Source organism: Falco cherrug, chromosome 5, assembly GCF_023634085.1.
Source record: "Falco cherrug isolate bFalChe1 chromosome 5, bFalChe1.pri, whole genome shotgun sequence".
Lineage (NCBI taxonomy): Eukaryota > Metazoa > Chordata > Aves > Falconiformes > Falconidae > Falco > Falco cherrug.
Window position 1 is genome coordinate 91,803,202 of NC_073701.1, and position 27,251 is coordinate 91,830,452.

General features: G+C 44.5%; 1 protein-coding gene across 2 annotated transcripts; it reads left to right on the forward strand.

The window, feature by feature from the left end:
• Nucleotides 1-548: 548 nt before the first annotated feature.
• Nucleotides 549-26,884, forward strand: SLC26A3 (solute carrier family 26 member 3). Of its 2 annotated transcripts, XM_027815442.2 has the most exons (21): nucleotides 549-1,348; nucleotides 4,872-5,071; nucleotides 5,880-6,019; nucleotides 6,117-6,227; nucleotides 6,315-6,472; nucleotides 7,703-7,867; nucleotides 8,551-8,703; nucleotides 9,487-9,569; nucleotides 10,529-10,676; nucleotides 10,808-10,921; nucleotides 11,035-11,112; nucleotides 11,546-11,641; nucleotides 12,619-12,725; nucleotides 13,000-13,069; nucleotides 13,158-13,250; nucleotides 14,611-14,706; nucleotides 15,337-15,570; nucleotides 17,239-17,293; nucleotides 17,784-17,929; nucleotides 18,735-18,800; nucleotides 19,409-26,884. In XM_027815442.2, exons 2-21 carry the CDS (start codon nucleotides 4,941-4,943, stop codon nucleotides 19,430-19,432), a joined length of 2,268 nt encoding a protein of 755 aa, XP_027671243.1. In that variant the 5' UTR covers nucleotides 549-1,348; nucleotides 4,872-4,940; the 3' UTR covers nucleotides 19,433-26,884. The 2 variants fall into 2 exon arrangements, with proteins under 2 accessions (XP_027671243.1, XP_055567235.1); XM_055711260.1 differs by lacking the exon at nucleotides 19,409-26,884 and having other exon boundaries at nucleotides 18,735-19,296.
• The last annotated feature ends 367 nt before the right edge of the window (nucleotides 26,885-27,251 follow it).

Genomic DNA, 27,251 nt, shown 5'->3' on the forward strand with positions numbered 1-27,251 from the left:
TGGATATTGGGGTCCTGCTTGCTTCATTATTTCTTGGTCTAATAATTGACTGAAATACGGGCAAACCACCTGACAGCAGAACCTCAGGCTCCTCCTGCCTCTCCTCCTCCTAGACCCATGCAGGTGACAGCTCTCCTAAGTAAACAAGGTGCCCTCTCTCACGCTGTCCCCTTCCACCAGATGAAGAAAACTCTTTCTTCAGGGGCAGGGTCTGTGATTTCAAACCCCCAAAGGCTAAGATTTCCAGCCCAGAGGAATGCCCTAGGGCACCTGGCACCCCACAGCCTTCCTGATACCGTGGCTATCAACAGCTGAAGCATTTCTAGGTGTTCATGGCAGTGTGACATATGAAAAGGGTGATAAGGATGGTTTTCTTCGGGGACCTTTGATGCTATGGTGTCCTCAGCACCTCAGCACTGAAGGTTTACTGCTCTCCTGAAAACAGAACACCTGAACACAGGGACCTGCAACTGAAGTTGTGGCCTGAGGCATCGAAATACTGTTTCAGCTATCTCCTTTGGTGGTTTTAGTGTCTCAGTGAAATGTTTACAAAGGCTCACTTCGGCCTAGGGAGAATGATTTCCCTCCGTTCCTCCACGGGCAGCAGAGGGGAGCAGGATCCCACAGGAGAGTCTAACCCACCTACGCCACATTCGTGCCCAACACTTGGCCGCACACGTGGTCTGCACCTTTCCACTGTCTGTCATGGGATGCCACAGCTGTCAGCTCCACCAAGTCACAGCTGCCCTTTGGAAATCCCTGCAAAGGCTGTTTTGGGCAATGATCTGAGCACGCAGGAATCCCTTCTGGAAAGACAACTGAGGGTCCCTTAAAGGTGCGTCAGGGGAAGGTTGAGAGAGGCACGCTTTGCCCAGATCTGGCATGCCCTGCGGCCCCATCTCCCTCACCACTGGCTCACACTCCTTCAGAAATGAAGGGTACCATAGCTGAGCTCTGGTCACCGCTTCCCACCATGCTCAACAGAAACCTGGCAGATGCACAGCGCAGGATTGCAACAGACAGTCCTTCTTATTCACCTCTATTTTCCCATATTAGTCTCTGCAGACCAATCACAAACAGTTCACCAAAGTTAAGCAATATCACAGAGAACTTTAAGAAATGACTCTTATCATCCCTCCTGAGGATAGGCTCAATGGTCAAGGCCACAGTGAAATCTTCCTTTTCTTGTAAAAGTTAACTAAAGTTAGTTATTAAAGTGTTGCCAGTATTTAGGGAGGTTCTGAAATGAAGAACAGCACAAGATACCTGCACTGCCTCTGAAAATTTCAAGGATATCTTTTTCCATAAAATCTTGGTGTGGCTTCTTCTGAAGAGCTTCCTGTATCAGGTACAATTTTGACTTGCCGGTCAGGATATGGGATATGTGAAGTAATGCTTATAAATGAAAAGTGTCTAGTCATATGTTGTTTTTCTTGTAAAATGTAGAAGTTTTCCTTGTGGAATTTGTCTGTATTTTTCAAATGTTTGTATTGCAGAGCTGAGTTTGTGAGTGCGTATACACAGATTGAAAAGTAGGACAAAGCATGTTAATATTTAATTATTCAGTTAAATTTACCAGATTTTTGTGTACTTCTTAGTCAATATTTAGGATAAATTAATAAAGAGAAAAAAGTATCCCTTTGTTAATCCCCTCAACAAAACGACACATGTCAAAAATATGCATTGCCGAAGGTTCACGGATGCGGGGGATTAGTAGTGGAGTTACATTTTTTTTATGTGTGAGAGATGGTAATGCTGTTAATTGCTGGCCCAGAACAGGATCAGAGGCTATATGGAATAAAACCGAACCAGGATGTTATCTCTGGGGTTTCAGTTCAGACCTGGTCTTGGTCAACAGTGAGTGAAAGTTGTTACCTACCACTCAACAGCTGTGCAGTACAAGCTTGGTCTGTGCTCCTGTTCCCCATGTGTGAGTGGACACATTAAAGAAGTAATCAGAGGAACTGTGCTAATTAGTGGTGTCCCACAAGGAGTCCAAGAACTTCACGATGGGAGCACTCTGGAAAGGCAGTGTGCGTTGCTGGAGTACGGACCTCTCTTTTAGGGGGTTTGCGGAGGACGTTGGCCTCCACTACACTGCTACTCATTACAATAACCCCACTTTCTTTAAAGCATCTTAAGGAAGCAATGGTGCCAACAGCCAAATAAAACCTCCCCATGCAGAGGGCACCCTATCTTTCTTAACATACAGGGGAAAAAAATGAGAGTGAGCAAGAGGAAGGCAATACCTGGCTGAAGTCACAGCTGCCAACAGAGCCCGTGGGAGAGGGAATGAGACTAGAAAAGCTCAGCTAGTGGGGCAGGTGACTAACAGCAGTGGTCACCTAGCTGCAGCAAGGTACCACACCATATGGTCTCATTTACCTGCCAGGAGGCAAGTTGAAGGCACCTTCCACTGTGCTTCAGGCGCCCAGGCTGGTTTGGTTAAACTTAACTTGAGTGATGCCTCATGACACCACAGTCTCTAGAGCAGACTCATGGTTCAGCTTGATGAGATTCTCAGGGCGATGCTCCAGGTCTCCTTCTGCAGCTTTAAGCCATCAACCCGAAGATAACCTGGAGGACAGCCAGTAAACTGGGGTTCCTAGCAGGAGGGAAAAAATACATGCAAAATACTTACACCTTCCACAAGACCAGCACTAATAAACCAAAGGACATTCGGAGAGTTGTAAAGAGGCATGTTGTACATTGTCTGAGACTGGGGTATCAGATTTGTCCTGAGGAAAGAACAAAGGCTGGGCAAGGGGCAGGAGTGACAACTGAAGTATTCACAAAAGCTACAGCAGCTGCAGCACTGGGGATAATCTGAAACGAAAGAGTAACCCACGCACTTTTTGCTTTTATGGCTTATGAACATTTCATAGGGAACAAATAGTGCCTCGTGTGCCCTACAACGTAGTGAACAAACCTATTCAACAGGACTTTCAGCAATATTCCTTTCTGCAACGGGAAGTCTATAAGACTGATACACAGACCAGGAAACAGAGCAATTCTAAAATCTTTAATAGATGAAACTTGTTCCTGCAAATCTAAGCACACTCTGATAAACTAAATAAACCAATTTTTTCACTGAAATTTCATCACCCTCAGGTTTGGAGCTCTGACGACAACAGAGAGGGTGACGGTAGTGTACAATTTCAGGATCAGGGTTTGATGTTAACTGACCTTGGATCAGCGTCTTGAATGAGCTTAGATTTTGAGTTTTAATATGTTAGAATAATTACCTGCCAGTTTTTGGAAAATGTTACAGGTCTAATTTTTTTAATGTTAAAACAGATAATAAAAATGTTTAATCCATTGCCAAAATAGTGATTTTTTTTGTGGAAAAACAGCGTATCAACAAAACCAGCATATCTAAGAGGTTCATCTGTCATTATTTGAACTTCTACTCATCCATTAATTTCCCCAGAACAAACTAGGAGGAAACTAAAATGAAATCACTTGAAATAGGTCAATAAAGGGCCCTGAGCTGTAGCAAAGTTTCAGGATGGGATTCACATTTTAATGCCAAAATTGCCATAGATTAAAAGCCTTCCATCTGTTCATAATTATGCAAAATGCCTTGTGCCACTTTAAAATCTGTCCTGTGAACTCTCCAAATATTGAGTACACAAGAACCTGAATCAGAAATGCACATAGGCTATTTCAGTGCGAGTCAGGCGATAGACCTGGGTGAGGAGCTAATGTCGGTTGGGCATCTCTTGCAAGCCCACCAGCAAGCACCAAGGCGCCGAGCCGCATTTGTGCTAGCGGAGAGAAAATGCAGAAAAATGCTCTATTATCAGTGTCACAAAAGACTTTTTACTTCCCACAGTACATCTTTGTCTCTGAGTCGAAAGAAAATAGAATAGGATAGAACAGATTAGTTCCGGTTGGAAGGGTCCTACAGTGATCATCTGGTCCAACCATGGCTACCAAAAGCAAGTTCCACGGCTCCTGTCTAGGACTAGTACTGTTTTAAACATGCAGTGGTGGCTGCAGCAGAGAGAAATGTTTTAAGATAGTACATCTATTTAAGTTAATTTAACATGGAAAGAATGTGGGGATAGAGAGAACACAGTAGGCAGCACAGTGATGCCATTAATTAATTGCTGAAAAATACCCAGTGGTATCGACTGCAACGAATCTTGAATCTTCTGATGTGTAACGTGGACTTCAGGGGTCATTTCTGGAGTGACTGAGGAGAGTTTCTATTCAGCACAGACATGCAGACACGGGTTGGGAGAAAGCAGAAAACAGTATTTAGGTCAGACATCGCAAAAATTGTTGGTGAGCATGAAACATAGGAGAAGAAGCCCAGACAACCTGTGGAAATAAATCTTACAAATAACAAGCAGCAATACCGTGCTTTTTTACTACTGAGCCTAACCTCCTCATCACACAGACCTGAGCTGAAAGATTCAGCCCGGTCTCCGAGTATGAGAGAGGATGGCTGAGCCCTGCCTTGGCTCTGCCTTTCCCCTCACAAGTCGGCGGGTTTCAGCGAGATCCCAGCCCTCCCAGCAGTGCCACAGGGAGAAACCTCTAGGGATCTGCTTGTTTGTTCTTTAAGAATTTAGTCTCTCTCGAAGGAGGTGGGTTTTGGTTGTAGATGGCTGGCTTTGAGATAAATTAACTCGTAATCCATCTTCTCCACTTTTTGGCTGCATCTTTAGGAAGAAATAGAAAACACTGCCCTGCAGTGGGAGGAGGAGGAGGGCAGGACAACATCTTGGCAAAGTGAGGCGGGTGTCTCAACCATCTCTCTTTTGATCTTCAAAGGTGGTAACGCTCAGCTTGGAGTTCACTCTTCTATGCCACGGCCACCTGCCCCGCAGTACATAAGGAGCTAACCCTGTTCTTCATTTCAGGTTTTTAAGTGACTAAGGCCAGAAAGAAGCACACACGAGTCACCATCTTCACCTGATACTTCAGTAGAAATGGTTGAACCTGTGGGCAACCACTATGTTGTAGCCAGACCTGTGTACTCAGAGAATTTGTTCAATGAAGAGCATGAGAAACTGCACAGATACCATAAAACCCTTTGGGATCACCTGAAACTCTGTTTTCGGTAAGGGTTTTTTTTATTATTTTTAAAATATAGATCTAAGAAACAGATCTTGAGCTGCTGTTCTTGGACAGCATGAACTCCATCCTGACAACTTCCACCTCAGATTCCAACAAAGCAAATTAAAGCTCATTAACCAAATGCAGCATCAGATTTTTTTGAAGAATTTTAGCTGCTATTACCCTTAAAAGTCTTCCTGCAGTTGTATCCCAGGCAGCTTCTCTTTTCCTGGGCGCTTGGCAGCACAGACTCTGGGGAGACCTTATTGCAGCCTTTCAATACTTAAAGGAGGCTTATAAGAAAGATGGAAAGAGACTTTCTAGTAGGGCATGTTGCGATAGGACAAAGGGTAATGGTTCTAAACTAGAAGAGCCTGCATTCAGCTAGATATTGGGAAGAAATTTTTTTACGCTGAGGGTGGTGAAACACTGGAAAAGGTTGCCCAGAGGGATGGTAGATGCCCCATCCCTGGAAACATTCAAGGTCAGGTTGGATGGGGCTCTGAGCAACCTGACCTAGTTGAAGATGGCCCTGCTCATTGTAGGGGGGTTGGACTAAATGATGTTTAAAGTTCCCTTCCAAACCAAACTATTCTATGAAAATTTTGGTTGGAAGGGACCTCTGGAGGCCATCAGGTCCTCCTTGAAGCACAGCTAGCAGAGGAAGTTGATCAGGGCTGCGTTTGGGTGAGATTTTGACCTCTGGCAGCCTGTACCCGAATCCTCCCCCCCTTCATTTCCCCTCTGTAAACAGGCTGTGACTCAGCCGACCCGTTTACTGACAGAGCTCTGTCCTCTTTGTGTCTTTACAGCTGCTCCCCACAAAGGGTCAAAAAAATTGCCTTGGGTTTTTTTCCCATCACCTCATGGCTGCCAGCATACCGCTTCAGGGAGTGGATCCTGAGTGACATAGTCTCCGGCATCAACACGGGCCTCGTGGCTGTCCTGCAAGGTACCTGCGGGAAACGTGCCCTGCCGGGCTAGGGGCGAAGGGACTGCTGCTCCCGCCTGCAGTACACGTCACCTTCCCCGGCCCCCTGTCCCCACAGGTCTCGCCTTTGCTTTGCTGGTCAATGTCCCCCCTGGTTACGGACTCTACGCGGCGTTTTTCCCTGTCCTGGTCTATTTTATCTTTGGCACATCCAGACATATATCAGTGGGTGAGTTCAGGCACGCCGCCCACCCTCCTCACGGCTGAAGTACGCGCTGCCCCTTCGGGTCTCTAACGAACGCCTTGTGCTGCTCAGGTCCCTTCCCCGTCCTAAGCCTGATGGTGGGGGGAGCCGTCACCAGGCTGGTCCCCGACGACAGCGCTGCAAATGGCACTTCCACGAATCTCTCAGCAATAAATGAAGAGAGGGTGATGGTGGCTGCATCTGTAACCGTCCTTTCTGGGGTTTTTCAGGTTGGTAAACAGAGGTGTGTGTGCCTACACACGTCTGTATACACATATATGAACAGGTGGAGGGCAGACTGACCTTCCTCTTCGGTTTCTGCTTGGCATGGTCACCAAAGTAATTCTCTGCCCCTTCCCACGTAACTGACCTTGGCCCACTGATTAGGAGGCATCTGCCCCCCTGCAGTGACCAGGCACTGACCCATGCTGCAAAATCCTGGGTTTGACCAGACCTGCATCTACAGCCCACACAGCTGCCCCCCCACCAGCAAACCCAAAGCTGCTGCATAGGAAAAAAATATATTTGTGAGAGTAATGCAAGTGATGCAGACACACCAAAAGGAATAAAAGCTCTGTCTCATAAATGCCAAAGAATTTGGATTTGTCCTTTCAACAACAACAAAAAAAATTATCCTTACTTCCTACAGTTCCTTCCTTCCTAACATGTAACGTTTGTGCTTCATGAAACACTGGTACCATGTGAAAATATCGGTACCGAAAACCCTGACACTAAGGCATTGCAGCACAAACAAACTAGCAGGCTGCAACAAGGCTTTTACCGTCTGTAAGATTCTACTGCCCACACCATTTCTCCTTCCTCCAGAGGTCAGGTCAGGTCAGGTCAGGTCAGGTCAGGTCAGGTCAGGTCAGACCAGACCAGACCAGACCAGACCAGACCAGACCAGACCAGACCAGACCAGACCAGACCAGACCAGACCAGACCAGACCAGACCAGACCAGACCAGACCAGACCAGACCAGACCAGACCAGACCAGACCAGACCAGACCAGACCAGACCAGACCACTCCTCCCCCATCCAGCCCCCTCTCCCACACTCCTCAGGGCTGTTTAACCACTCAGCAGAACGAGCTACAGCTGCACATCGTCCATGTCAATCAACCCACCGCCTCTGAGGCAAGCCCACAGCTGCACGTTATCAACGCTAATCAGCCCACCGCCTTCAGTCCTCTACACTAAGGAGGTTTATTTTAGCTATAAAATACAAATAATAGGTTTTAACTGCTTTAGTGATTACTCTTACTAGTGTTATGCTCCCTGTTGCTAAATTTCAACTTTGATTGCAAATCTGATGACACTATCATCTGGATCATCCTTAACCCCTGGACATATGGGATTAGGTGAAAATCTTTGTTTCCATTAAACACGGTTCTCTTTGTCACAGAGATTGCTTAAAAGCACAAGGAAATCCCACTGATGTATGGTCATTTTGCATTTCAGTTGCTCCTGGGAATCCTCCAGTTTGGATTCATCGTTATTTATCTATCACAATCGTTAATCAGTGGTTTCACAACTGCTGCAGCTATCCATGTGGTGGTGTCTCAGCTGAAATTCATGCTTCAGCTACCTGTCCCTGGATTTAATGTACCATTTGGCATCATCTATGTGAGTGAAAGTGTTCATTATTTGCTAATGGTGTTGAAACCTGGGATGTATATCTGACTGCAAGGCAGTAATAAGAGAACTCAGCATAAAAACAGCCAAGCAGGAGGAAACACAAGAGAAAAATACAGAGGATGTGTTATTAGCATATGACCAATCTTTAAATTTATTGCCAAACACCAAGTTACACCCCTTGGGCTACTTAGATAATATTTTCTACTGTGTGTTGGTGTATTTTAATTGTGTTCAGCTTTGCCTCAAGCATTTAATTATTCACTTTTACCAGGGTGGTATTATAGATATTAAACTTGGATATGACTCTGTGAGGGCTGTTGGATGACAAAGGAAGAAAGACAGGGAAGGGGGAGCGGAGAGAGGCACCTGCTCAGTAATTCCATTGCTCACGTTTCCTATCGTGCACGTGTGTGTTGCTCCGATCCTCCCTCAGGGGGTGCCAGGAGGAGAAGGTCAAGAGGCAGTGGAAAGGGTCTTTCACAGAGGCTTTTGTCATTTGGACAGTGCACACGCACATTTTCTGGGGCTTGCAGTCCACACTGTGCCACAGGGAATAAATCCCAACTGTTGCAATCCATCCTCAGAGCGATACAGGCTCTTCTGGAAGGGATAACGGTACTGTGCCAGGACACTATTTCTAAAACACCCCACGTTTCTTCCTGATTTTGCAGACTCTGGAGAGCGTTTTCAGCCAGATCACAAAAACAAACGTCGCTGACCTAGTCACATCCCTTGTTGTCTTACTTATCGTGTTTGTGGTGAAGGAAATGAATGATCGATACAAAGCAAAGTTACCAACTCCCATCCCGATCGAACTCCTTGTGGTAATGGTCACTTGCCTTTGATTTCGCAATGGCTCCACCACTATAGTGATATGGGAAGCAGAGTTTTAACTATTTCTTCTCCTGTTCTGCATTAAAAGTTGGGTTATCATTTTACCTATAAGGAAGAATTGGCAACACTCACGGGCTATTGCGAGATGTTTTACCTCTACTAAAAAGTTTTACCCTGCTTAGCTGTTCTCGGCTGAATACATCTGTAGCGAGTAAGATGTTATATGAGTTTTTCCCTTGGATGAAACTGTCTGTGACACCAGCCAGCTGCAGTCCCACAGCTGGCCTCTCTCTGAACCACACCAGCCACTGAAGTCCTGGCCATCCATGGCCAAGCACAAAACAGATTTGCCCTCCAGCAGCAGAGAGTTTTGCCTGCCCTGACCAGCCGTGGGGTGGGGGCAGCCTCTCACAGGGGCAGCAAGCTCCTAAAGCCCTGGAGGATGTTGCTGTAGATGCAAGTAGCGCTTGTTTTCCCCCGGAGTTATTACGGCACCTTGTTAGAAAACACCTGGTTTGTTGGGTGGGATGTTCTCTGTTGTTAGTGAGATATTCTGATATATGCTCTGTGTGATTTATGAATTAAACCCGCGCCTGTAAGGTGGTTCAGGAATGACATCTGGACAGCGAAGAGTTGTGCAGACTCTGGGCATAATTCTGTCGCTAGTGATGAGACTGGAGGGTGCCTGGGAGAGGGAAGGTAATGGGGTTTAATAGTTTCTTCACACTCTGGCTGGAATGTACCTAATGGAGATGGGGATTTTTACCTTTCAGACAGTCTTAGCAGCACTGATTTCCTATTTTGTTAATTTTGAAGAAAAATTTAACGTAGCTGTCGTCGGAAAACTTGAAGACGGGTAAGTGATTTACTCAAAATTCACCAGTGGAGCAAAATGTTGTCTCTAGTTTGTCAGCGTTAAATCAGTTCAGCTATGATTCTGATTAAAATAACTGGCTTCATTTTCTTTCAGTAGGTAAATAAACATTTTGCTCTCAACAATATAAGGAAACACTTTCAACAGATAAAATTACTCACTAGAGCACACCTACTCAACAAAGAATACACTGCGACATGAAATAATTGCATGCTTCATTTTCTAAGACAGCTGTTGAGCAGGAGGTTGATGTTTGTCCCTTTTAGTGAGCTACTCAGTCCTGAACCCCTCAGTTTCCCCTGAAGTACATGCACAGTTCAGCAGCCACCACCAGCTCTGGGAGGCCACCAGGACACTGCACAGTACTCCTGCCTGGTCCCATGACTGGCCACCAGCATCTCCCCAGGCACCATCAACCCCCAGAGGCCTCAGCGTCTGCTCCTCCAGAAGCACATCCATATAGAGACTACATCCACATATAGAGTATATATCCATATAGAAAGTACATCCAGCTATGCCATATTACCAGACTTATTAAATATTTGCTTAGGTGTCTAAAGTGCTTCAATGAGTCACACGGGGATTATTTTTTTTGGTCGTAATTAAGTGAAATCCTTCTGTGTGTGCATTGCCTGTGCAAGGGCCTCAGCGCTGTGTGAGATCTGACATGTCCAGCTAGAATGCAGAACTGTGCATGCACCTCAGACAAAATAAGCTGTCGCTGGCCCTGGCCCAGTAAACGAGACACAAGCTGAGCCAAATGTGGCCAGAGTCCCTGTCCTGAGTAAGGATCCCCCAAAGTTTTATAGAATTCAGACCTGCAATTCTGTGTCGCATGTCTCCAAAGTGCTCCGTCTGAGGTGGACCACTGCCTTGCTCCCTTGCTTGACAGCTGGTCTGCTTAGGCATATCCTTTACGAGCCGAGCTTTTTGTTTTTCAGATTTCAAGAGCCTGTTGCACCCGATGTAGGTGTCCTCCAAAAATGTATCGGCGACAGCATTTCCATCGCAATTGTTGGGTTTGCAGTAGCCTTCTCCGTGGCTAAAGTGTATTCCATCAAGCATGACTACCCAGTAGATGGCAACCAGGTAGGCAAATCACACATAAATCAATACCATGTGTTTGTCAATGGGAAATAAGTAATTTCTGGAATGCTTTGCCTTGTGAATAACAGTCATGAAACAGCTTTTAAGAACAATCTCTTTTGTTTTTATTTCAGGAACTGATTGCCTTTGGGCTGGGTAATATAGTTGGTGGTTCATTCAAAGGATTTGCCTCCAGCACTGCTCTGTCGAGATCAGGGGTGCAGGAGAGCACAGGAGGCAAAACACAGGTATAGAAGACAACAGATTATGATGGCATTTAATGCAGGAAAGCTCCCCTTTTTCCTAGCTGACCATAATACCTGCAGAGAATTACTTACGGTGGAATTGTTCTCTCATGCAGATTGCTGGTATTATCTCAGCTGTCATCGTCTTGATTGTGATCTTGGCCATTGGATTTCTCCTGGCACCATTACAGAAGGTATTCACCAGTTTCACCCAGTGCTTCCTCCTGCTTGCTGGAGACAGGACTGTTCTAGGAGTCACTGGGAGTGTTCATAGGCTTCAGTGGGAGCCAAACAGGGTTTTGCATAGCTTGGTTCTTCTTCTCAGATCATGACAGAGAGGACCACTACACCTGGTCCCTCAAAGGGAATGCAAGTGCCCAAACACCAAACATTACAGCACCAGCTTTTAGGTGCCCAAAATAAGTGGGATTTGCAACCTCAAGTCAGATACCTGCACTGCACCACAGCTAGGGGGGTTCCAGGGCAGCAATACACCAGGAGGAGTTCCCTGGCCTTTCAGCTGCACTTTGGCCCTATTTGTATGACCTTTTTTTTACTTAAGCCTCAATGTTCAACATTTTCTTTGTTTGCTTTAAAATCCAACATGTATTTTTGTCTTTTTAACAGTCAGTCCTTGCATCTCTGGCTCTTGGTAACTTGAAAGGCATGCTCATGCAGTTCAAGGAAGTAGGCATCCTGTGGAGGAAGGACAAGTATGACTGTGTAAGTTGAGTCCCACAAGCATTCAGGAATGAAGCACACTGGAAAAAGTCATCTATTATGCAAATTTCTTACAGGTTGTTCCTTTGTTATACCTGCCTTCACTGAACAGAAAGTACAATAGTGGAGTGCCTTTTTTTGCTTGTATAGCCCTTGCTTGTGTTTTACCTTTTGTCCCACCTATTTTGAGTTGATTCTCTCACCTAACTTCATGTTCATCCATTTCATCAGAATATATTAAAATATATTTCATTACATAAAATCAAATATAGAAGGCAGTTACAGAAAATGTCTAAATACTCACAGTGTTGGCCATGCGTTCACATTCTCATGCAGCCTGTTAGATGGAAGTTACACAGCAAAAAACAAGTGACGACCATGGCTTGAAGGGTTTACTCCAAATGGTAAAGCTTGTGGCTGGAGGGCAGGACCGCGTACTTCTAATACTCAGAAAGTTTAGGCTCCTGCCCTTCTCACCAGCCAGTTTGTTGTGTTCCCAAATGGTTCCAGGCCTCAGTTTTCCCAGATAGCCGTTATTTACCACACAAAAATGCTTTGAGATCTGTGGTTAAAAAATGTTCAGTATTATCTAGTCATTTGTGCTTATCAGTCATGTACATTCACAGCACCTACATTTGCACATTTACTTCTCTCAGCTTTACCAGGATCCTGATTTACTTGTAACCTTGCCTTTCTGCTGGATTCTTGAGTACTTAGTGAACCACCTATAGAAGATCCACACCTCTGTTGTTCTAAGCCTTGATTGTATAGGAATTGTCACCCCTAGAAACACCCCCTGGTGCCAGTCATTGAGTCTGACCCCGTGTTACAAGAAAATACTTTAGGAAACACGAAGCCCCTCACCAAAGGCAGGTGGACAGCCCGGACCAGATCTGAGATCTGTTGCTGCTCCCACACTGTGCTCCTGACCCAGGTCCTCGACATGCTCATAACTGCTGCCACCCACCTGCTCGTTACAGGTTATATGGGTGGTGACTTTCTTAGCTGCCGTTTTTCTTGGCCTGGATATCGGGCTTGCAACCGCCGTGGCATTCCAGCTGCTGACCGTGGTGATCCGCTCCCAGCTGTGAGTACCTGTTGGATGTGGTTAAAAATATCTTTTTTCCTCCTGTTATAAACTAACTCCCCCTGTACAGAGAAGGCCTACAGTCACGTGCCTCCGAATGTCCAACAACTGTGCATGGAAAATCAGTTTCCAGGCATAAACCCTTGGATGTGGGGTCCCACTTCAGCCTCACACTGCAGCTGAAGTTGCTTTCTCTGATCCTTCCCTTCCACCAGGCTTCAGTATAGAGTACAAATAATTGTGTGTGTGTGTGTGTGTGTGTGTTTGTTCACAGTCCAAGCTGCACCCTTTTGGCCAATGTTGGGAGAAGTAACATCTACAGAAACAGGAAGGATTACACCGATGTAAGAAATGTCAAGTTTCTTCTATTATCTGTTGCGTTTGTGTTTCTACAGCAGATGTTGTTACTGATGCTTTTGCTTCATTGTACAGATCTATGAGCCAGAGGGAGTGAAGATTTTCAGGTGCTCGTCTCCTATCTTCTTCGCTAATATTGAATTCTTCAGAGAGAAACTCATCACCGCTGTAAGTGTCTGGGGCTGTCGTTCTGAAAATATAAATTGCACAACACATTAAGGTGAATACAATTTCCCACAGTCAGTCCACAGTTCAAAGATGAAATTTTCATGAATTATTCAAATATTGTTGCCACTCCTGTAATCCCATGTGTACTTAAGCAAGAGAACAGCCTGATTCATGCTGAACTTATATCATAACAACTTATATACACATTTTAAGTCCTTTAGAAGGAAGTAGTACAAACATAGAGACTATAAAGGGGCATTATTTTATTAGCATTTCTATTATTTATACCAAATAAATGCTAGTTTACTCATCTCGCTGCAAAGAACGTAACCACAACAGTCAGAAGAAAAGTTGAATGAAATCACGCTATCAAAGATGTCTTCAAGTCTTCCATGACAAACAGGGTGAAGGCAGCCAATCTTTCTGTAAGCAGCACAGCCAGCCGGGACCCTTGAGCCCTCACCATGCCAGAGGGCCCCGCCATCCCTAGGCTGAACCAAAGGTGCCCTCATAACCTCCCCTTCCTGCTGCTCTTAGCAGGGAGTCGATAAGCAGTGGCTACCATGAGCTTGGGTAACGAGTAGTTCATTCTTCACAGGAGGGACTGAAACTGGCAGAGGAACTAGGGAATCCGAGACAGTCGGGTCTCCGTGTGCTTGGCTTTCACCTCGGAAGAGCCTGAAGGGTTTTCCCTGTGAGTGCAGATGCTCACACCACTCTCTTTCTTTACAAATATGAGTACTTCTAACACCTCCTGCCTCCACCCACTAGATTGATGAGGCAGGAGACTTGCAGGAATTTAGTGTTTTCATAACCCTTATTAGCCTAATTCACCTGATCTGATGTCTAATTTTGTTAAAACCAGCTAGGAAGTTCAGGAGACATATGCAGCCAGCATGATCAACTTTTTTTCTTCTTCCAGAAAATAAAAAGGATGGGTACACAACCCGTGCTGCAGTCAGGTGCCACGGAGCAGATACGACCTGTAAGCTCTCTGATCTCGGCCATCTGGGTGGCTGTCTCCATTACAAAGTCGAGTAGGACACACTCTGGGCTAGCCAGCACTGTACCAGCCTGCTGGAGTTACTGGCCTGTGCCACAGCATTGTCACTGCTGTAATGCTGTCCATGCTGGTGTTGTAAAGCTAGTACAGATGGGCCTGCCTGGTTCGTAGTCATACCTGTAGACATCTTTCCAACCAAGACAAAGAGCCTTGTTTGAACTGATGAAAAGTAGTAGGCAACATTAGGTCCAAACTATGCTCGTCCTGATTGTAAAGAAAAGCCACGTACGATGTTGTGTCCTTCTCCTGGTGCCATTGTTTGGGTTCTTTTAATTATTCAAAGTGCCGTTTCTGCAGGTTGGCTTCAACCCACTGAGAGTCCTGAGGAAACGCAATAAAGCTCTGAGGAAGATCAGAAAGATGCTGAAGAAAGGAGAGCTGCAAGTGACACCTGTATGTAAGGCAACTCCATCTGGGGGGCAGTTAAGCAACCAGCTCCCTGGCTTGACATGGCAGAGAAGTGCCTCCGCTCCTAATTAGATATGCTGTTCTCCAAGTTGCCACTGCATGACATAAACGCATTTCAAAAATAAGATTTTAAATGGCTCTCACAGTTAGAGACTTACAGCTTTACCATGAGCAGAGCTTGTATGTGTCCACTGGAGTTTCATTTGGCATCAAATGGCAGAATCAGATCCCACAGAGGTGATGTTCGTGCTACATTAATGGTAGGATAAAGCTGGGTTTCTCCCAGCACAAATCCTGCATGCTTTTTGTCAACTTGTTCCAAAATTACTGAATTAAAGCATATCAGACAATTGACTTCAGGGAATAATAGAAAGCCATCATTAACTGATTATGATAATGATTAAATGACTGATGAGAGGAAAGCCAACATTTCCAGACTCCTCCAGACAAAGGACAGAACTTTTTCTAGCGTAAAGTGCACGTGGGTCCTGCTCCATCTCATAGGAGGATCAGCTTTGCATTGCTACCGCTCTTGCCCTTGTGTAAGATGCACTACTACCCTGGCTGGGTCTTAAAAGGAAGTATTAACTACGACGCTTTTCTCTGTCAACACAGAAAGGCTTGATTTGCACGGCTAACCATGCACATGAGTCAGATGAAGAATTAGACAACAACAGGATAGAGGAGCTGGACCAGCCCACCAACATGACAGATTTGCCCGTTCAGATCAACTGGGGTGGTGACCTCCCCCCTGGCATCACTGTGCCCCGTGTCGACATCCACAGCATCATTCTGGATTTCTCATCCGTGTCCTTCCTTGATTTTTCTGCCATGAGAGTCCTCCAAAAGGTAATTGTAATTCACAAGACAAGTTGATTATATGAAAGAAAAACATGTGACTGCAATTATACTTGAGATATGCTTGAGGGAAGGGATGGCACCCAGTGAGACCTTTGACAGGCTTGAGGAGTGGGACAATGTGAACTTCATGAAGTTCAACAAGGTCATACGCAAAGTCCTGCACCCGAGTTGGGGCAACCCCCATGGTTGGGGCATGAAGGAATTGAAAGCAGCCCTGAAGAGAAAGACTTGGGGGTACTGGTGGATGAAAAATTGGACATGAGCTAGCAATGTGTGCTCACAGCCCAGAAAGCCAGTTGTACCCTGGGCTACTCAAAAGAAGCGTGGCCAGCGGGTTGTGGGAGATGGTTGTCTCCCTCTACTCAGCTCTAATGAGACCCCACCTGCAGTGCTGTGTCCAGCTCTAGGGCCCCAGCACAGGAGCAACATGGACCTGTTGGAGAGGGTCCAGAGGAAGGGCACAAAAATGATCAGAGGGATGGAACAGCTCTCCTACGAGGAAAGACTGAGAGAGTTGGGGTTGTTCAGCCTGGAGAAGAGAAGGCTTCGGGGAGACCTTGTTTGTGGCCTTTCCACACTTAAAGGGGTTTTATAAGAAAGATGGAGAGAGACAAGGCCTGTAGTGACAGGACAAGGGGCAATGGGTTTAAACGGAATGAGGGTAGATTTAGATTGCATAGAAGGAAGCATTCTTTATTATGAGGGAGGTGAGCCCCTGGCACAGGCTGCCCAGAGCAGCTGGGGCTGCCCCATCCCTGGCAGTGTTCCAGGCCAGGCTGGATGGGGCTGGGAGCAACCTGGTCCGGTGGCAGGTGTCCCTGCCCATGGCAGGGGGGTTGGATCTAGATGATCTTTAAGGCTGCTTTCAACCCAAACCGTCCTGAGTCTATTCTGTGTTTCTAGCCCGTTTTTAAAGGAAGACATCCCTCTATGGATTGGAAAGTCAGTGGCAACCTTTGAGTTTATGTGAATATTTAATGTACATTTTCCATAGAAAATGTTTAGGAAATGGATTAAATAATAAATCTGAATTTTCTTGGAATTAGAGTGTTGGCTGTGGCACCCTTCCTGCACTTGCTAAGATTTTGGAAAGCTTTACAGAAATGTACCTATAAAATACAGCTTTAAACACTTGGCTGGGAGTTGGAGCACTGGAGTTTCATTTCTGCTCCTGCTCTCACTTCCCTGGACGACCTTGAACAAAGCAATAAGAACAATATTTTCAAACAGCAGTAGCTAAAGTTAACTATCTATAACCACATAGGGTGTGTAAATTTATTTCCACTGGAACTAAGCACCTGCCACATCAGTGGGAACTGTAGTTCTGCTCAAATTCCCAGTTATAAAAATCTCTCCAGAAAATTTTGGAGTCCTAGTTTCATCATGTGTCGAGTAGGTACGATAAAGCCATACAATTTATGAAAGATCACCTTTATCAGTATGGACTATGGCCCCTTTTCAAAAGGACTGGCCATCCCTGTCAGCAGCCCTGTGAAGAGACTATCCTACCTCTTGGTGCAGCAGTTTAGAGCTGCTTACCATCGTACATCTCAAATATCTGAAAGTGGTTTGTATATTTGCTATGGCTGATCACCATAATGGCTGATATCAGTAAAAAGAGCAGTATCTAAATGGTGCCTCCTTCTGGTTTAACAGACTTTGAAAGAATTTGTCCGGATCGACATTGACATTTACATTGCAGGGGCACATGGTGAGTAAGTACTTGCCTTTCCACCGGCATCGCCATGGATGCCTCATCCCACCGCCCTTCCCTGTCTGCCACTGAGCACAGCTGCAGAGGATCACCCCAGTTACACCTTCCAGTGCTGTACAGCGAGCAGACCCAGCTGAGCAGAGGTGTCACCCCTCCCACGCTGTCCCAGCAGGCTGGGACCACGTGTGACGGCTCGTTTTACCTATGGCCACCACTGTGCTGTACAGCTCTGGGGTATCGGGCAGCCTGGGTTAGGCATTAAGTAAGAAATGGGGCTCAGATTCCCTTCTGCCTGGCATCGAGCAAGGCAGTACCGACGATGTTGCACCCTCTCCACATCAGTAAAGAGGAACCCATCTGCTCTAATAAATAGAACAGTGCAGGATACCAGCAAATCCTGTGTTTACTCAGTGGACATGCTCAGGATATACAATTCCCTTCTCAAGGCCTGCAGGTCAGTCTGTGCTTTCATTTTGTTCCCCCACAGAGGGATTCCTGGAAAAACTGGAGAGATGTGCATTTTTTGATGAGGAGATTAAGCCATCCGTATTTTTCCTCACCATTCATGATGCAGTTTTACACATTTTGCTGAAGAAGGACATAGCCAGCTCCCCCAAATTAAAGCTCACGGAGGTAAGACTACATACAGTTTTCATCCTTTGCTACTTTAGTGCCTTTACACTATTCGCAGGCATGCAGCAGTGCCCTGCATAGCTAGCCATGTGCCCTACACCATCTCTATATTCAAAAAGTTAATGACTAAAACTCAGCTGGTCTCCAATATATCTGGAGAGCAAGACTGGCCCCTGGTCCAGGTGCCCAGCCAGCCACTAGTGAAAGCAGTGAATAATTCCCACTGGAGACTGGCCTGGCTGTGGACATTGCTTGAAGCCACCTCCCTGGGAAGAGCACAGCGTGGGGCACAATCCCAGCTCATCCGTCAGCAGTCCTCTGTCGTCACCCGTCTGGCAGGGACTGCTGCATACGCTGCAGCGGCTCTTGCAAGGCAGACTTGATGTGCTTGCATGTAGGCTTCCCAGGACTGTCTGCCTTCAAAAGGAATGCTAAGGTAGTGCAGATAAATTAGTACAGCCACATTTGGCGATGGCCTTTCTGGGATTGTTCTTAAATCAAGAGCAAGAAAGGATCCTGTGTATGTTAAATCTGTTTAAAAGTACCAAACCTAGAATGCTACTCACCTGGAAACTGTCTAGTCCCACTTAGCTGGAGTGGTCCAGCTCCTCTGCACTGACCCAGAGACCTGGCAGGGGGCATAAAGGGCTGACAAGTGAAAGCTTCCCTCCTTCCCAGTCAAATTCCCAGGTGTGTTCCAGAGATTTAAAAAGCAAGACCTTCGTCAATGTAAAAAAAAAAAAGGAGAAAAGAAAAAAAAGAAGCAATCCATTTGCTAACCCACAAATTCTTGCGTTCATTGCAGGAGAAGGGTAGTGGCAACAACTACATCACCATCCCCAGCAATGGACTGCGCAGCCGGGAGTGCGCGGTAAGATTCCCATCTCCGGTAGCGGTAGCGGCACTCCAACCACAAGCAGTGCAGCCCCAGAGGCTGCTCAGGGGAGCTACTGGGTCAGATAAGAAAAGCATCTTCATCCCTGAGCTCTTGTGTCAGCCCAGGGCACAAAGCATCCAGCCAGCTTATTGATAGGATCTGACCTCAGGCAAACCTTACAGGAAGAGTAAGAGGCTTGGGGCTCGGCTCACAAGCCTTGTCCTGTGCACCGAGGGTCTGCAGAGGGAAGGTGGGCAAAGGCCACCTCACCAGGCTCTCACCTGGCCTCCTCACCTGGCCACAGTCCCCCCATGATGAGCTCACTGCTAGAGTGTCCGTGTGGCAGAGACATCAGCATTAGTCCCATTTATCTAAATGTCTCGGGAGAAGAAGAGTCTGGAGTCAGGGATAAGACAGGGACACACAGCTTTTGTCACGGACTTAAAGAGAAGGGCAGTATCCAGCACACAGCTATCCCATCAGGAGAAAATGTCAGACCACAGCCTTCCCACACAAACACTTCAAAGGAGCAAATTCTTACATATCACTCACCAGAGGGCTCCTTACAGAGGGTGACATTTATTTCCTTTTATTTCATGCAGATTCCAGCAGAAACAAAATTTTAGATTTAATTTTCTAAAGATAATATCCTCCAGCAACACCACGTCACTTACAGAAGATGAACGCAGATACAGTGGTGAGCATGAAGACAGAAGGATAGTTTTAAACACCTTAAGAAGCATTTACTACATGTAGTTATGTTTCAAGTTTTGGAATGGCCTTGTTAGGCTTTATGCGTCTCTGTAAATATAGGAATGTATTTATGTACATATATGGAGGCTAAAATCACACAGATTTTCTTATTTCATACCTTGCTGACACCCTACCCACAGAGCTGAAGAAGCAGGTAATGTTAACCCTATTTGCATATACTTGTACATATATCTATATTATCCTGAGAGTTTGTAGACAACCTGTACCGTTACTAGAGAATATATAAATATTTGAAATCTTGTAATTTATAAGACAGAAATAATAGTTGGGAGTGATATTTTATCTTCAGCTTGTATATAACTTGTATAAAGTTTTCCTGATGGTTTGTAAGATACGTAGTAGACCGAGTTACTGAAGTTGTTGCAGGTCCCTGCCATGAGCATAGCATACATAGTGACTAACGTATCTACTGTAAAACATGAACGTCGTTACGGCAAGATGCAGCATTTTCAGATCCAGACATGACTCATTGATTTGGTTTGGGCTGATACAAAGTGCACAAGAGAAGATACATTTATAGCGAACTATTAAATAATGATTTTGGTAACTAACTCTGCATTGCTCGCTGCATTTGTCAATACACCATCGAGGTAGCTCGTGACCAGTGAGACCCAGCCTGTGTCCTGCAGCGAGTGGACAGATGTGCTGGCCCCTGAGCTCGGCTGGGGGGAGCGGTGGGTGTGGAGCTGCCAGGCGGGCATGCTGGATTGCCCAGGTCTCTTAGATGGGTGCACAGAGGACTTTAAAGAGTCCACTCCGATACTCCAGCCTGCACAACCGAGCCTGCACAACCACCATCAATTAACTCCTGCTGGAAGTCTACAGCTTGAAGATAAACTGCACACGCCTTTCAGAGAAAAAAAAACAACCCACGCTCAATGTAGGGGAGCCAAGACAGTGGGTTGTTTGACACTGATAATACGTGCAGCTGTGATCCTGCAGCAAAGTGGTTAAATAACTTTGAGGAAGTGTGGGAGGGTGAAGCAGAGACAAGGAGGAGTGTGGTCTGGCCTCTGGAGGATGATGAAACAGCATGGACAGCAGAGAGTAGCCTGTGGTGGGCAGCAGCTGGTTGCGTGGACAGTGGAGTTTGACCAATGGTAAAGCTTTTGGCAGCGCGTGTACAGTGCGTAAGCTTATGGAAGCTGTGGCTAGCTAATAGTAAACGTCTTTGCTTCACCGTCCTTGCAAAGTCCTTGCTATCATACGCCACAGCCCAAAGTGGCAGAGCTCTTAATTTAGCATAGCAACTGCTGAAGGTATGAAAATCTTCAGCCTAGAGGAAAATGGAGCCATCTTTGGAGTCTAAAAGAAATAGCAGTCTGAAATCACAAGAGTTTTTTGTTTTCAAGTCTAGTTTTGACTTTCAACCAAGCTGGGGTGACCAGAACCATGCATTTGGACTTGTAGCAAAGGAGGGCCAAAGGGAAGGAGAAAGTCTTCTGGGCAAATTTTTATCTCCATAGTAGGCAGGGCTTGAAAACAAAATTTGAAGAAAAAACAATAGAAATAATACATTATTTATTATATATTGTAACAGAAAATATGTATAATCATAGTATGAGTTTTATCTCCGTAGTATGCAGGACTTGAAAACAAAATTTGAAGGAAAACCAGACAAAAATTAGTGGGGAGAAATTCCACTTGCTTTTATAAAAGGTACATATACACATGTACCATCTAGAAAACTGAGCTCCCAAAGGGAAATGCCATAGATGTCGCATCTCTGGACCTGAGCAAAGCCTGCCATGCCATGTGGGCAATTTTTAATGCCGCTGGAGAAGATGAGATGACTAAAGGCACTGAAAGGCATAGAAGGATCGTGCGAAAGAGGAGGTGACAACTAGGAGCTCCGAAAGGTAAACACCAGAATGGAGGAAGAACTACTCTGTTAAATATTTTCTTTTAAAAAAAACAACAAAAACCCACCAAAAATCTGGAGTTACTTGATTAAATCTGCTAATGATTTATTTTTTTGATTTAATTTTTTTAATTAAATTACAATTTAAATTTAATGATTTAACACCAGCTTGGAAGATGGCGTTAAAGCGAGAAGGCTTTGAACACAGAAAGAACGAGGTAAGCTTGAAGACTGAGGTAAGAGAAGTTTGGCATTCAGAAAACACAGGCGTGTATTTGCAGACGAGTGACAAGCTGTGGTTCTGCGGTGGGTGATCACAGACTCAAAACGGTGCGGGAGACAAGGGAGACATGGCCTTCGGTGGCCATCACAGCAAGATGTTCCAGGCTGCTTTCCGCAGGCACCAGGCGGAGGGTGGGCAGCTGTGCTAGCCCTCTGCCCTCCTGAGCACGCCGCAGCAGGCTTGCTGGCAAGGCGAAGTACCTGTCAGCTGCCAGCCAGCACAACAGCGCCCAAAGCCAGGGTGTCACAGAATCGCCTTTCTAATGCAGCCTTGCAAAAACCCCAATATTCTGATTACATCGGAACAGATTTCTCCAGCAGAATGAGGAAGATACTAGTGCTGCTGTGTGATGCACAGGGGAGATGTCACTAAAGACTCTGAACTTCAGTACTGAGCCCTCCAGTTCAAGAAAGATGAAGTCAAACGGTGATTAATGAGGAAAATGGCCATGAGAATCTTTGCGGAATGGAGAGTCTGTACCTAAGGACTGGCAAAAAGAGATGCAGATACATCAGGATTTAACTTAAGAGAGGAAAGGTTATTTTCCTATAAGGAAAAAAATAATAATGTATAAACTGGCCAAACATAAACATAAGCTAGATATAGAAGACGGTTCCTAATTTCCACAGTGGTGAAATAGATAAAATATTAGAATAATAGGAGCAAAAGCCCTAAACTACTTTTAAGATAGGGCTTAACATATTTATGCAAATCACGATGCCACATCATTCCAGTGGAATCCAGACTTTCTGAGTCAGTCTGTTCTTTGCAGTCCCGTGCTCACATGCACCTATACAGACTCAGGCAACATCCCCAGCAAAAGCAAGTCAGGCTGGTGGAATACCACATATCGCACTTCAAAACCATACTGGATTCGCTGACAGGTTAAGAAAAAAATATTCTTTTCTAAATGGCCCTCCTCAGAACGATTCACTCCAATGCTAATGAGCCTCCTGACACAGCACAGTGCCCCAGAGCACAAATCCCCCTTCTAAAACCACTCACCATTTCTTAAATGGACATGATGCCTAGACAGCCTTAACCAGAGAGCCTTGCGCTTCCATGCCACACAAACCTACCAGCTATTCGCCATCCTCCTAAATCACCCTACCCATTTTTTAATGTCGCCAACAGCAGCATTGTATTTCTGATGCTTTATGTGATTTCCCCCTCCAGGTACTGGTTATTCCTGCATTCAGCTCTCTCTTACTCTAATATTGATGCTTCCCTGGGCAGTTGACCCTTGTGTAGATTGTAGCACTGTCACCTTGCTTTGTTGTGGGATATTGGTGATGCAGATTTACTGGTTTATTCTTGAGTCAGGGACTTTTGGAAACCTAGATATTTATTGGTCTTCCACTGGGCACTGTCGCTGCTCAGTTACGAGCAATACCATGCACCACTTTTTAGTATTTTACTCAAGAATAAGCTAAAAGGCAAATTTCATACCTGCTTTCTTTTTGGAGAGCTGACAGGTGTCGTGTTAATTCTTCATCGTATGTCCTAAGCCTGTCTCTCCTTGGCACAGTGCAGGTGCTTGGTAACTAAGTAACAGGGATTTTACCGGCAGCAAGAGGAATGGAAAATACAGAAGCCACGGAGCCTGTGATGTTCAGGCTTAGTCTCAAGCCTGGTTTTCACTTTGCAGTGCAGAAGAGGTTGCCTGTGTGAAATAAGACAAAAAATTCAAATTTATTCAGTTACTCAAGGTCTTGAGCCCAATGGAGAAAGCATTATAATATGCAAACCCGTATTTTTTTCAATTTCAACCTAAGTTTCTGTTAAGGAAAAAGTACATTTAAGTACACCTTCACTGAACAGAAACATCACTCGGTTCTCTGTTCCTCATCCCTGTGCGGAATGCGCACAGCTTGCTTTTCTCACTCTTCTTTAAGCATCTGCTCCCTTCTGCTTCCTGAGAAAATGCCTGAAAGTTCTGATCCAGAAATGTACAACTCTCATTAGCACTTACGTGATTTTATAGGAAATAATGCACCATAAACTATCTTGGAGCAGTGTTCAAGCATTGGTCTTCATAAATAAAACTGAAGAAAACTCGTTGTCGACTGACATAATCACATCTATTTAAAATCACTCATTTTGGATTTTTTAGGCAGTTAAGACGAAGTTTGTTTGTGAAACATTCCTGCCCACTTGCACACATTGTCACTCTTTCCATTACCAGAAGATGTTTGTTACAATCTAGCACTTGAGAATCACTTGTGTTCTATTGTCAAAATGAATGATTAAAGTTTCAAGATGACTGAGCTAATTTACCAGCTTCCTGCTGCTATTCCACCCACACCTTTCTGGATGCATGCTGGATTTTTTTAATCTTTTGATCTCTTGTACTCATGAACTGAGTCAAAACTGACAACAATTAAAAAAAAAAACCCAACCAAACAACCAAAAAGTTAATGCCCCATATTCAGAGAACGAGGAGATACAATTCAGAGTAGGAAAAGTTTCTAAAGTCACTCTGTCTTACGGCTCAGCCAAGACTGAAAGGAGCTTGAAACTTCATTATTCTCACATTGCCCAAACAAATGCAGCTAACTACACTCCACAAACTGGTCAGAATAAATCGTCAGCGTGAGCATAACATACCTGAACACAGCAACAAACCTCATCATTGTGAAGGCACCATTACTATGAAAGGATGACAACAATTGCTAAGAATTGCTTTTAACACCATGAATTAAAAACCAGGGGAAGTACAACTAGTAAAATCCTGATGTTTCCTTTAGAAATGTAGACAGGATGAAAACGAATATAAACCTTGCAAATTTCTCTGCTGCATTGGGCCCTGTAGCGTCATATAGATGAAGAGAAGTTCAAACTCTTATCCCATACATTCAACACTATGTTGCAACCGCAACCCGCTGTGCTCCTCTGGTTTCCCAGGCTTGACAGTACCCCCTGACACGGCCCTGTGCGTGCTTTTGTCAGCAACACAGCAATGCAGGCAGAAGGAAACACCACATCATCAGCACGGGTGTTACAGAGCAGGAAACATTTTAAGAACAGAGGGGTGTGTTCAGGCTCGGTCCGCAGAGAAGGCATATCTGCAAATGTGCTTTTAAGAACACTTGACTTCATGGAATGCCAGAGACAGGTTTTTTTTCTCCCTTGCTATGTGTGCAAAATCTAACATGGAATGAATAACGGGTTACTCCCACTTTGGTTTTTAACAAATGGAACCGGACACTCCTTTGAGAGCAGTAAGTGAAAAGAAGTGCAAACTCCATCCAGTAAGGTTTTCTAATTCTCTTGGATCAGACTTCTTAAAAGTAATTCAAATTTTTCATTTTTCTTTTTTAAAAGGCATGAAAAACTTAAGACATATACGTAACCAATCTTTATGTTAATAGCGCTTATAAAAACCCCACCAAACATAAAGTACACGTTCACACAACTAGCCTCCTTGTTGTGAAGTATGATGCATGGTCGCAGGCAATCCTTCAAGCAACATTATAGATGGAATTGAAGATCAAGTGTAAGGAGACAAGCATCTAAACCATGGATGTTTTCAGGCCATCTGCTGATGTGCTTTCATTCCTTCCCCACTGAACACAAACCTTCACCAAAATCCTTTTTGTTCCCTTATGTGGCATTATTAGAGGAACCTACAGAAGCTGACAAATCTGAATGTCATCAGAATTATCTTCAAAACTTGAGATCTGCTTGGCAATGCTTTGGGAGGGAGACCACTGCCACAGACAAGGATACTTATTCAAAATAAACATAATTAATTAAATTTAAACGTTTGTCTTTACAGGAAGGCATAAGTAGGAATCCAAAGAATTCACAAGTACATCTCACCATTTCTAAAGACTGCAAATTACACAATTAAATACAAGATATGAATTTCTGAACTTCATACCGAAATGATCAGGTATTTTGCATAAAAAAGCCCAATCAACCAACTGAGCAAAAAAACCAAACCCCCAAACACTCCAAATCCCCCATAAACAAATCAAAAAGACTGTGAACATAAGATTTTGACCAATACAAACATTTTTTAACTTTGTAAATATGAAAGCATTGACAATACCCTTAGTTACATAGGTATGCTTAAGACTTAATAAATAAAAAATGGATTTAGGTCTTCCTATACAAGCTGGACACAGAAATTTGACCCAAGCCCAAGTCCTGCCTACGTAAGATGACTTTTCAGCACGTCCGCTGTCACAGACTTTTGATCCATGGTCACTAAACAATTCAAGGGACCCCACTGGTCTTTTGGGCAATTTGTCACTTTGTATGACGTAAGTCACCTTTGCCTCAAATACAAAGAGAAAAAAAATCTCACATTTTCTACAATGACATACATTATGTTTTGTGCTTTTTGATAGAGCAAAAGCTGCCATTTTCCCTTAATCAATTCAACTGCCTCAGCACTTTCCAAAAAGCACCTTCTTGACAACTTCAGCTACCTTGGGACCCAGAATTATTAAAGCTTGAACCTTTCATCTGCTTTGCAACAGACTGAGTAACACATAAGTATGCAACCTGACTTATAGAAACTAGCGTGATGGAAAGAGTTGCCTAATTTCCTCATCGCCTGTGACTGACAGGTAACGGCTGATCTCAGAATGTCTTATTTCCAAAGCAGAGAACAGTGGCGAGGTTGATGGATCTCCCTGCACAGCAGCCTGCCACACGCTGTCCTTGTAAACCTGTCCTGCCTTCCCAGCCTAAACCAAATGCAGCTGGTACCCAGACCCATCACTAAATCCGTTTAAAGCAGGCGTATCAGACCCAAGTTTGGCTTTGCCGTCAAAAGAATTAATCAGACATACAGATGTCCTCCCAGACGAAGATACATGCTGCAATATAAATGTGCCCAAGCCTACCGCTTCCCAAACAATTTAACAGTGACAAAAGGGTGTCCTTAAAGTTCCTCAAGTGTTTAAGCTACTGAAACAAAATAATGATGGCAGTCCTCTTCACCTTCATCCACACTGAAACAGTACATTTTCGACCAACTTCATACCACAATACACTATTACAATCAGCCTCTTTTCCTTCGCCAGTGTGTTTTATTTAAAATGACTTCAGTTTTCAGAAAAACCAAAACAAAAAACTCCGTCTTAGAGAGAAGCATATTACAGCTGAGCAGACTCTTAATCAGTTGACACTGGCCATCTGTAGATCCCAGAATTTATTTGTATCTCTCAGAATTTATTTGCACATCTCTAAAGAAGTAAAGGTAGTCTAGAAGATTTGCCCATGGTCACAAGGAAATCAATGGCAGTCAAGGACAGAGAGTAAATCCAAAAAGCTCTTGCTCTGGTAATTAAAAATATGCAGTTTATACATAAAATTACAAAAATTCTAACGTTCCACGGCAAAAGCTCTTTCATATATTCAACACTTATGAGCAGGAAAGAAGTTTACAAAATAAATAGTAATACTGAGGTTTTAAGATGGTTCAGAATATTCAAGAAAAGTAAGAAATTACAAACCTTAGAAAAAAGCCAAAGGATTTCTTCATCTAAAAGTGCCACTGCTAGAAACGTGGCAT